Below are 12,115 nucleotides of genomic sequence, written 5' to 3'. Positions count from 1 at the left end.
GACTCCTAATTCCTCAAAAACATCATCACAGGTCAGAAACAGAATTAATTTATTTGACTTTTTTCCCCAATTTATTTGCCAAAGATGGACTGATGCAAAATGCAGAAAGTGTTGAGAATTAAGAGGACAAAACACAAGTTGAACAATCTGGCACATCGTAATGGCCCACCTTAAAATGATAAGGGCGGTTACATGAAGTAATTCAATATTTTATTTTTAACGCGTACGAATCATTTTGGAATGAAGGATCTTAACATGACTTGCTTTAAAACCTCATTAGCTCTGGATCACATCTGTGTTTGGGCTATTGTTTTCAGTAAGTCTTGAAAATAGATCTTCATAGCAGGGAAGTTTATTAACACTTTAGAATTTGTAGCAGTCTGCTATAGAAATCAATATATAGCAGTTGTTTTTCTGACTCAGATTGAGTGAATACCAATTCTCCAAATTTAGTCTTACTTTACTATATTTTATCATTGCTCCCTCTGATTATCACTGAGTAGCACTTATTTCTAAAAAGTCTTAGATTTGGGGAAATTACAAAGGCAGCATTTTAATGTCTGCATTAATACTGCATTCAGCTTTGGTCGCCATGATGTAGAAAAGACTCTAGAAAGAGTTCAGAGAAGAGCAACAAAGATGATTAGAAGACTGGAGGCTAAAACATATCAAGAACGGTTGCAGGAACTGGTTATGTGTAGTTTAATGAAAAGAAGGACTAGGGGAGACATGATAGCAGTGTTCCAATATCTCAGGAGTTGCCACAAAGAAGAGGGAGTCAAACTATTCTCCAAGGCACCTCAGGGTAGAACAAGAAGCAATGGGTGGAAACTAATCAAGGAGACTTAGAACTGAGGATAAATTTCCTGACAGTGAGAACAATTAATCAGTGTAACAGAAGTTGTGGATACTCCAACACTGGAAATTTTTAAAAACATATCATTTGAAGTGGTGTAGGGTTTCCTGCCTACGCAGGGGGTTGGACTAGAAGACCTCCAAGGTCCCTTCCAACTCTGTTAAGCTATTGTATTGTATTGTATTGTATTGTATTCTATTCTATTCTATTCTAATGGGCAAGATAACCTTTTAAACAGGATTCATTTGAATCTCTCTCTCCTCTCTCCCTCTCTCTCTCCCTCCCTCCCTCCCTCTCTCTCCTTCTCTCTCCCTCCCCCCCTCTCTCTCCCCAATCCAATGTACAGGGTAGTGGTTGTGGGGGAAATAGGAGAAGGAATGTGTGTTGGACACAGAGGTGGGTTCCTACCGGTTCGGACTGGTTCAGCCAAGTAGGTAGTAACTCGGCTGGCCATGCCCCCAAACTGGTACTATCGGCGGCGCAGTAGGTGGCCACCATCTTGTTTTTTGCTTCTGCGCATGTGCAGAACCGATTTTTTTACTACTGTGTATGCGAAGCGCATCCCTGAATGAACCCACAGTAACAGAAGCCAGAACCAACCACTAGTTGAACATATTTGCTGCCTTGAATTATTTGTAAAAATAATAACAAAGGCGGGATGCAAATAAAATAAAACGGGCAGAGGTGTTGGAAGGGACAGAAATAGTGAGGGATCTACTATTTGACTCCTAGAATATGAAACAGAAAAAAGGCAGAAAAATCAGAATTGTTTCTAAAGACGGGACAAGGAAGAATCGATTTAAAGATATTTTTCTAAGCGTTCCCAATCATCACATCTTATGATTTCATCTAAATCAAGTTTGATTTGATCTTCTTTTGTTTTTTCTCCCTTAAGTTTGTTTGTTTTTTTCACTTGACTGAAACAAAAATTACTTCCTTGTCTGAAAAAAATATCTATCCAATTGTTTAGTAGGGCAATCATCCCCTGTCAATTTTAAAAACCCAAAAGCAGGAGTCAGCCAGTGGGCAGAGTTTATTACAGCTCGGAAAAGAGAAGCCAAAAGAGGAAGAAGAGAAGAAAAAAAAAAGGCTTGAAATCTTTTTTTGTGTGATAAAGCGAAGAAACATTGGCGTAGGATTCATATCCTAATAGGAGAGAATTCTTAAAGTGAAGATAGAAAGAAAACCAGAGACTTTTCTTTTGAGTTTAATGGAAAAAGACTTCGGAGAAAAAAACGTGGAACTCTGATGTTATTATATGTTGACGGCTGCAAGATTATTTTATGCACTAAATGGAAGATCAGTTCAAGCCCCACCACGGAGGAAATGGCTGCAAAAACTGATGGAGTTAGCTGAGATGGTGAAATGGACTGTTTTGATCGAAGAAAAAGATACAAATATTGTTCTTTCTACTTGGAAACCGATCCTGGACTTTGTGCTTGAGGTGGAAAACAATGAAACTTTGATGTGGGGTTTTACCGATCAGATAGATTCGTTGTTATAGAAAAGGCTAGTTTATACTATTTTGTAACAGTAAAAACTTGAGGTTAGATGTTAATGCCTTATTCTACTGCATCAAAGGGAGTTGTAAGTCAATGCATTTTTTTCTTCTCCCCACTTGCTTTCCACCACTATTTCCCTTTTCCCTTCCCGAATTCCCCTACTATTTACTTTTGTTATTCTCTTTGCATGCTATATTATAAAATAATAAAAACTGTATAATAACCACGCTTGAAATCTTTCTGCCTTTGCTTTTGTATCTATTCTAAACTAATAAAGTTTTCCAAGTTTTTAATCTCCCTGGATCAAGTTTGCTTACTGAAAGACTCTCTTGTGACATTTGCATTATATTACAGAATGTGAATCCACCTTTTTTTTTTAATTTGGGGGAGCAGATTCAAAAGTAACACAAATATAAAAGCATTTTTACAGAGGAAGCTAAGGAGAAATTAAGCATTTCATTTCTAATTCTCGCCCTTACATCTTCCCAATGTCTAGATTTTGAAATGCTTGTTTATTTTTATTGATTGGATGTCTATACTATCTACTACAATTTAAAGAGGAGAAACAAAAAGAAAACACAGTATTTCTGTGGCCGTGAAGAATCATAGCTGCTTGTAGTACAGCTGATACAGCACCAGAAGGCAAGAGAAGACAGGATGGATGGAAACTAATCAAGGAGAGAAGCAACTTGGCACGTCCTAACAGTGAGGACAATTAACCAGTGGAACAGCTGGACTTCAGAAGCTGTGGGTGCTCCATCACTGGAGAATTTAAAGAAAAGACTGGACCTATCTTGAAATGGTATAGGGTCTCCTGCTTGAGAAGGAGCTGGACTACAAGACCTCCAAGAACCTCTTCCAGCTCTATTCAGATTGATCGGTTGGTTTGTTGGTTGATAAGACACTCTGCAGATATTAAATGATGCTTTCATCCCTTACAGTTGTTCCTATACGACTATTTGTTAATAGCACAGCATGGAAAAGCAGCTTTGGGATAACCATGATTTGATGATTGAGAATCTTCATAGACAGACCAAAAAAAAAAAAGGAAGATGTAGGATAGAAAGTAATTCTAACATAGTAGAATACTAGATGTCTTTGACTATCAGCAATGGGACAGAGCATTGGTCAATTTAATGTGCTTTCAGAGAGAGAGATAAGCCAATGGCTTGCCAGCAGCCACCCAGTTTCAAGATCCCAAAGCACAGGGACTAGAATCAAAGGAGGAAGTAGCAACTGACTGAGTGCAGAGGGAGCCACTTTTTCAAAACAACAGAGGACAATTGGACATTCAGAATGGCTCTGTCCCAGGTTGAGAGAAAGATTCTCACAATACCAATTTGTGTATCGGAAAGACTTCGTCCAGAACTGAATCTAGCAACCAGATCAGTGGTGGGATTCAAAATTTTTTTACTACTGGTTCTGTGCACGTGGCAGGGGAAGGATACCGCGAAATCCACATTCCCTCCCCACTCTCAAAATTTCCACTACTGGTTCTCTAGAACCAGTTCGAACTGGCCGAATACCACCTCTGAACTAGATCCCACTCTGTGAAGTTAGGACGGAGACCACGATCTACCCAGCTTGTTAATTAATCTCTTCTCTTTTTTGATTCTCTCTTTTTCTCCCCCTTAGAATATTGTCCACCATGAATGCTCAACCAAAAGTTGTCACTCAGACACAGGCGGGGGTGGCCCAGCCCAAGGTGAACAACTGGCAAACGGACTTATGCGACTGCTTTAGTGACTGTGGAGTCTGTAAGTGGGGTTTTCAAAGCCTTCTTGGGAAGATTGGGCTGAATATTCTTCCGGATTGGATAGGTTGCAGAAATAAATTATTCTTTATCATTTGAGCAATGGATGTTTAATTATTGAACAGCCCCCTGGATTGGAATTAGGATGGCAAAATATAAAAGGAGTCACAGCTTCTATGCTATATTAAAAGTTGTGTATGGAACTTTAAAATTTTACATGAAGGTGATGACCAGGCTAAGCCCGTGGGTGGGGTGAAACGCACCATAGGTTTGGAATTGCTATGCTCCCACAGGAGATTTAAATCCAGTCCCCCATGAATTTTGTTTTAGCACCTTTCTGCCTTGACCATTAGAAGATCAGATTCTGGTACAAAGCATGACGTAAACTCTATTCTGGCACCTGGTTTCCTGCGCCTGATGCTACACACCTGAAGAATTATGCTAAATTGTTTTTTTAAAGAAAGCAATAGGATGTTCTCTTAATGTTTTCAATTTTAATGTTCATAATGAGGGGTCCTTGCTGCTTTGGGAGTTTCCATCAATTTTGGAATCGCTATGCTCCCACAGGAGTTTTAAATCCAATCCCCCATGAATTCTCTTGACTCTTATTTAGTACCAATGTCCCTTCACCATTATTTCAGATTCTGGTATATAGCATGAAGTAAACTCTATTCTAACGGGACACGGTGACTCAGAAAGTTTGGCAGTTCAAATCCCTAGTGCCACGTAATGGAGTGAGCTCCCCTTAATTGTCCCAGCTTCTGCCAACCTAGCAGTTCAAATGTAAAAAAGTAGAAAAATAGGAACCACCTTTGGTGGGAAGGTAACAGCGTTCCGTGCACCTTTGATGTTTAGTCATGCCGGCCACATGACCACAGAGACGTCTTCAGACAGCGCTGGCTCTTTGGCTTTGAAACGGAGATGAGCACGCCCCCTAGAGTCGGGAACGACAAGCACATATGTGCGAGGGGAACCTTTACCTTTACCTTTAAACTCTATTCTGGCACATGGTTTCTTGCACTGGATGCTACATACCTGAAGAATTATGCTAAAAGGGTTTCTAAAGGAAATAATATGATGCTCTCATTATGTTTTGAATTTTAATGTTCGCAATAAGGGATAGTTGCAGCTTTCCAAGCTTGGCTGTTGTCTTGTACACGTTTAATTACCCAGGTAGGGAATATCATCAGTGCTAGGACAGCATTCATGCTAGTACTAAAACTGTTACTTACTTGGGTAAAGAACCATCTGCAACAAAACAACCAAGTTCAGAGAACATCAGGGACATAACAGTGCAGATGTGAGTTACGTTTATTCTCTTCTATTGTCAATTGTCAGGCACAATTAATCAGATCCATGTGCGCAGAACTCAATGAGCTATTTTATTACTCAAGCCTATAACTTAGGAAGCTTCTCGGACTGGCGGTCTGCACCTGGGTCAGACTAGATAAGTTTAAACAACGTTCAGAGAAGATCAGACTTCACTCTCTTGTGTCCATGTACAGATTCCAGATTAGTTCCCTGTTTGATTCCACTCCCTGGCTCAGCCAGTCTCTTTCCGACAGGAATTTCTTTAATTCTGCAATGGAGTGTGCTTTCCATTTAATGTGGTTTGTAAATGAGTTTTTTTTTTCAGCCTTCCCCCATGCTAGGTGATGTTTTAACTAGCACTTTTATTTGCAGTTTTGATGTTGCAGAAATAGTATAATTTGCACTTTCTGGTTCATAAATTCAACACTGTGCCAAAATATTTCTACAGGGTCTTTTTCTTTCTCTCTCTAGGTCTCTGTGGAATGTTCTGTTTCCCTATTTTGTCATGCCAAGTTGCCACAGCTATGAGTGAATGTTGTTGCTGTGGCGGAACTGTGGCCATGCGAGCTGTTTACAGGACAAAATACAATCTCCCTGTAAGTAGATTCATCTTGCCTAAGACTAGACAAACTTCAGGTTTATAAACTCAAGTTAAAAGCCAAAAGTTAGAATCTTAAGAAGCACTCGTGAAATTGGAGAGATAAACCAGCTCAGAAAGGGACTGGGACAACCAACTTGCCTTGGGATAACCTGTCATGGTCAACTCGCCAAGGGAAAATTCAACAATGCAATTTAATTATTTAAAATAACTATTTTAATTTTTGTATTCACATTTCCTCTTGTCCCTCCTTTGGCATCCCTTTTCAGTGATTCTTTTCTATCATTTCTTCAATACCGTGTTTCCCTGAAAATAAGACAGGATCTTATTTTCTTTTGACCCCCCCCAAAAAAAATAAGCACTTGGCCTTATTTTCGGGGAGGCCTTATTATTTTGCAATATTTTCAGGGAGGGCTTATCTTGAGGGGGAGGGCTTATTTTAGTGCATGCGCTCAAAAGCCCGATTGGGCTTATTATCTGGGGAGGTCTTATTTTCAGGGAAACGATGTATTAGCGTAATTAGCAATAGCAATAGCAGTTAGACTTATATACCGCTTCATAGGGCTTTCAGCCCTCTCTAAGCGGTTTACAGAGTCAGCATATTGCCCCCAACAACAATCCGGGTCCTCATTTCACCCGCCTCAGAAGGATGGAAGGCTGAGTCAACCCTGAGCCGGTGAGATTTGAACAGCCGAACTGCAGAACTGCAGTCAGCTGAAGTAGCCTGCAGTGTTGCATTTAACCACTGCGCCACCTCGGTAATTCTTGTCCATGGGGAAGTTGTCATGCAATGAGTTGGCCATGGCAAGTTGGATGTGGCAAGCTGTCTTAGACCCTCTCGGAAAGGCAGCGCATGCACAATCTGGAAATTTGTGGGAGGAGAAACCTGACCTAGGAAGCGAACAGATAATTCTTTCATTTGTTATCTGCAGGAGAACATAAATCTTTCAGAATTGTAGGAATGAAAATGAAAATGACACTTGCCCCATGCCAAACATAACTGTCACATCTACCTGGCCCACAAGGAGGGGAAGGCAGAATATTTTACACGTCCCATGGATTAAGCATTGTAACCTGTGGGACCATGAAAAAAGACCTTCTCAGTGGTGGCCCTTCGTTGCCCCCCCCCCACTACCCTGCTGCTTTGTAGGTTTGAACTATCACTAACCAAACTGTTGTGGGTCAAGGACTGCCTGTAGTTTGCCATCTAACATAGAGTTAGCTTTTCATGATTCCGTATCTCTACATCAGGGGTGTCAAACACAAGACCCGGGGCCTAGCTCTGGTCTGCAGGCTGCTTAGATCTGGCCTACGGAGCCATCCTGGAAACAGCAAAGGAGCGGCCCATGGTGCCTCTGCAGCAGAGGTGGGTTCCTGCCAGTTCGCACGAGTTCGGTAGAACCGGTTCGTCAAATCTACCAAACCGGTTAGAAGAGGTTCCACCAGTGGACCCGGAAAGCAGGCCACACCTACAGAAGAGGTTCCAAAATTTTTTGAAACCCACCACTGACAGACACACAAACACACACACACAGAGACAGACAGACAGACTCACACAGAGAGAGAAAGAGAAAGAAAGGAAGAAATAAATAAAGAAAAAAAGAAAAAAAGAAAGAAAAAGTGAGAGAGAGATGAAAGAAAAAAAGGAAAAAGGGACAGAGAGACAAAAGGAAGGAAAGAGAGAGAGAAAGAGAGAGAGAGAGAGAGAAAACACATGGCCGGCAAGCCACTCCCACCAGGTCACATGGCCGGCAAGCCACTCCCACAAAGGAGGCCACACCCACAGAGTAGGTTCGAAGAAATTTTGAAAGCCACCACTGCTCTGCAGCCCGGCCATTGCAGCTGAAAATAGAGCTCAGGAGCCTGTTTCCGTTGGCAGAGCGCTCGGGCCATCACCGGTGCCACTGAGATGAGTGACGTCGAGCTGGTTATGCCCATCCCAGCCACGCCCGCCCCAGGCCCCCAAGGTCAAGCACAACCCTGATGCGACTCTCGATGACATTGAGTTTGACACCCCTACTCTTCCTCATGATTTTGTTGAAAAAGTTATTGATTCATTGGGTTTCTTTTTTCTTTATTTCAACAGGGATCCATCTGTGGGGATACCTGCATTGTGGGCTGTTTCCCCATGTGTTCTCTCTGCCAAGTCCAGAGAGATATCAAAAAAAGGAAAGAAATGGGGATATTCTAGAAGACTTCGTCCTCAGCGCCTTTACATTCCTCCTTTTTTCATTAGAATTCTGAGATGCAGTAGAATAGTTTGTAGGCAGAACCATTACTTAGAGCAGTGTTTCTCAACCTTGGGGACTTTAAGTCTTGTGGACTTCAACTCCCAGAATTCCCCAGCCAGCTGGGCAGAAGCGTTGCGCGTGCAAGCGAGGGAACCAGTAGGGGGGAAAAATGGAAACCCACGACTGATGTGTCCGTGGAGATGCTGCAACAGACCTAAGTGTGAAAAATGGTCATAAGTAACTTCAAACAGTCACTAAATAAACTATTATAAGTGGACCAGCTGTGCTGTGGAAATGGAGATATGCTCATTTACATTGTTCGAGTTCCTTTTAAAATAAAACAGTCCTAGTGCCTTTAAATGCGCTGTGAAACTCACAATAGTAAAAGTTTTGTGGTCAAACATAGCCCTGAAAGTTTTATTAGCTAGTTCCGCTCAGATTCTGTTAGTATTTGGGTTTTAACCAACATCACACTTTATTCACCTATGCATTATATATAGTCTGTCCTATAAAGCAGCTTATGGTAAAACCAAGGGACAAAAAAATAAATTAACCAATAAAGTGATTTCAGCAGCCTCAAATATAATAATCTGAATGCTTTCCCTTCTTAGCAACTTGGGTGCTTTTAGAAGTCTGTATATTTCAGAAATACATGGGCGAGAGCCATGTGTGAGAATAAGTGATTCATACTTTATATGATGGCCCAAAGACCACATCATTAAGTGATATTGTAATTAATTTGGGAGAAAGGCCTTCTGGAAAATATTACCGTTTGCTCAATTATGTTGAATAGGCCGTTCTGTATGGGGAATTTACCTAGAAATGAATAAAAATAGCCCTGTGTTTCTTATCTCATGTTTTGCGTGTTTCAAATATTCTGTTCTACGGAAAAGCGGTGGATGTTAATTCGCTAGGCTGTTTTTATGGTGTTATGGTTGTTTTAATTATCTAAAGGCTAAGATTTTCATCGATATATATATATATAAAGTGGGACAGGACGATAGGGACAAATCTTTTATTTTTGTTGGCTCTTGGTAACTCTCTGTAGGAAGTTAGCACCCACCTCTCCCTTAGAAAAATGAAATATCCTTGGAAATATTAAAAAGGCAGAATATTATATTTCCCTGGATAAGAAATGCAGAAACATGTTTTTAGGCAGGAAAGAGACTCCCTCTTAATAGCCACCACCTTTGTCAATGGGCCATTAAAAAGCCTGAGCTAGTCTACTCTACATAACAAAGGTAAGATTAGCCATCTTTCACAGCAGCCTCCATGTTTCCAGTGTCTTTTCCCCCGCTTGGAACTGAACCCACAAGGACATTTCTTCCAATGTGTCTGAATCAGTTCCTGCAGTTCTCTTGACAACTTTTTCAGAAGCGGTTTGCCTCCTTCTTGGGCTCAGAGGTCTGACTGGCCCTTGAGCTTTATGCCTAACACGGGACTAGAATTCACAGCCTCCTGGTTTCTAGCATGTTGCCTTAATCATTACATAATTCTAAATGATTCTGTGTAGGAAATGTTACAACATTATCTCAAGTGCAGTTGTTAAGTTAGTAACATGATTGTTAACTAAATCTAGCTTGGCCATTGGCTTTTCTTCTTAGGAAGCTGCAAAAGAGGATCACATAGTTAAATCTGTTTATATGTTGCGAAAGGAGAGCATTTCCGCAAAGTCTACTTACTAGCAGTTCAATTTCACAACATATTAAGAACTGCAGTTAATCACTTAACAAATGTGACAATTAGCACTACCAACAGAAGGATAGGATAGAATAAGGAATTGGATTGGATAGGATAGGATAGGATTAGGATTAGGACAGGACAGGACAGGACAGATGGAATGGAATGGAATGCGATAGGATAGGATAGGATAGGATAGGGCAGGGCAGGGCAGGGCAGGGCAGGGCAGGGCAGGGCAGGACAGGACAGGACAGGACAGGACAGGACAGGACATAACAAAACAGAACAGATGGAATGGAATGCGATGGGATGGGACGGGACGGGACGGGACGGGATAGAACAGAACAGATAGAATGGAATGCAATAGGATATGATAGGACAGGACAGGACAAAACAGAACAGATGGAATGGAATGCAATAAGATAGGATGGGATGGGATAGGACAGGACAGAACAGATGGAATGGAATGTGATAGGATAGGACAGGACAGGACAGAACAGAACAGATGGAATGGAATGCAATGGGATGGGATGGGATGGGATGGGATGGGATGGAACGGGACAGGACAGGACAGAACAGAACAGAACAGATGGAATGAGATGATAGGATAGGATAGGATAGGACAGGACAAAACAGAACAGATGGAATGGAATGGAATGCAATAGGATAGGGTAGGGTAGGGTAGGGTAGGGTAGGGTAGGGTAGGGTAGGGTAGGGTAGAGTAGAGTAGAGTAGAGTAGAGTAGAGTAGAATAGAATAGAATAGAATAGAATAGAATAGAATAGAATAGAATAAAGGGATATTGGAGCAGTGGTGGATTGCAGGTGGTATGCCCTGGTACAGGTGTACCGGTGCCTACTGGGAGCACTGGGTACCGTTCCAGTACAGTGTTCCCGAGAGTCCAACCGCCTGCCTTACATGTATTTGAGCTCTTCGGAACTTCCGTGCACAGAGCATACGGTGCCTGAATGACACTCCGCCGAGCAGCTGGAGCATTGCGGAGGTGTTGCGGAGCCTCGCAGGAGGTAAGGACACATGCAGGTGCTGGGCATGTGTGCACATGTGGTGCGCACGTTCATGTGGTGGATACCGGAGCCCGTTGGACCATACTGGTTGTGACGGGATCCGGAACCCACCACTGCATTGAAGGTCTTCTAGTCTAACTCCCTGTTCAGGTAGGAAACACTATCCCATTTCAGACAAATGGTTATCCAACATCTTCTTAAAAACTTACAACAACTGGAGGCAAGTTGTTCCACTGATCAATTTTTCTAACTGTCAGGAAATTTCTTCTTAGTTCTAGGTTGCTTCTTTCCTTGATTAGTTTCCATCCATTCAAGAAGAAAACCAATTTTGTCTAGCCCCATGAAGGGTCTGTGCTGCTTGCAATACAGCTGATAAGACACTCTGCAGATATTAAATGAAGGTTCCCCTCCCTTAAGATTACTTTAAGAGAGCTAATTTCTAGAAACTTGGCGAGAGCATGGGAAGGATTGCATGGATGAGAATCCTCAAGGGGAAAATAACTCAAGAAGCTTGGGAAATTTTGAAAAGTGAAATTATAAAAGGCCAGTCCACAAATTTGAGTGACATTTCTACGCATGTCCAAAATTTAGGTGGTAACGTGAGACATTTGTTTTGAGTTTTGCCATATTGTCGCATTTGCTAAGTGAATCATCACAGTTCTGTGAGACTGAACTGCCAGTAAGTAGACATGACGGAAATGTTCTCATTTTGCAAGATATAAACAGATTTAATCAAAGTTTCCATTGGAAAAAATGTAAGACGGCTGCAGTGTCCCGTCCTCATGTGATCCCCTTTTGCGGCTTTTCTGAGAATCAAAGCCAATGGCAAAGTCAGATTCACTTAACAATCATGTTATTAACTTAACAACTGCAGTGATTCACTTAACAAATGTGGCAAAAAAGGTTGTAAAATGCGGCAAAACTCACTTAGCAAATATCTCATTTAGCAACATACATTTTGGGCTCAATTGTGGTCATAGGTTGAGGACTATCAGCTTAGTAGAGTCACTGCCAGAACCCATCCCTGATCCATACTGTATTTAAAGGGGAGAAACAAGAATGGAATAGGAATAGGAATAGGAATAGAATGAATAGAATAGGAATGAATAGAATAGAATAGAATAGGATAGGATAGGATAGGATAGGATATGAATAGAAT

General features: G+C 41.4%; 1 protein-coding gene across 1 annotated transcript; it reads left to right on the top strand.

The window, feature by feature from the left end:
• The first annotated feature begins 3,997 nt into the window (after window positions 1-3,997).
• On the top strand, window positions 3,998-9,106 carry LOC148043774 (placenta-specific gene 8 protein-like). Its single transcript, XM_087724041.1, has 3 exons — window positions 3,998-4,115; window positions 5,894-6,018; window positions 8,107-9,106. The coding sequence occupies exons 1-3, from the start codon at window positions 4,007-4,009 to the stop codon at window positions 8,209-8,211; spliced, it is 339 nt and encodes a 112-aa protein (XP_087580167.1). The 5' UTR covers window positions 3,998-4,006; the 3' UTR covers window positions 8,212-9,106.
• Window positions 9,107-12,115: the final 3,009 nt, after the last annotated feature.

Source organism: Thamnophis sirtalis, unplaced genomic scaffold (assembly GCF_051295495.1).
Source record: "Thamnophis sirtalis isolate CommonGarterSnake01/CBP01778 unplaced genomic scaffold, rThaSir2_p1.2 scaffold_10, whole genome shotgun sequence".
Classification (NCBI taxonomy): domain Eukaryota; kingdom Metazoa; phylum Chordata; class Lepidosauria; order Squamata; family Natricidae; genus Thamnophis; species Thamnophis sirtalis.
The sequence above is the reverse complement of the archived record's forward strand: the minus strand, read 5'-3'. Positions and strand labels throughout refer to the sequence as shown.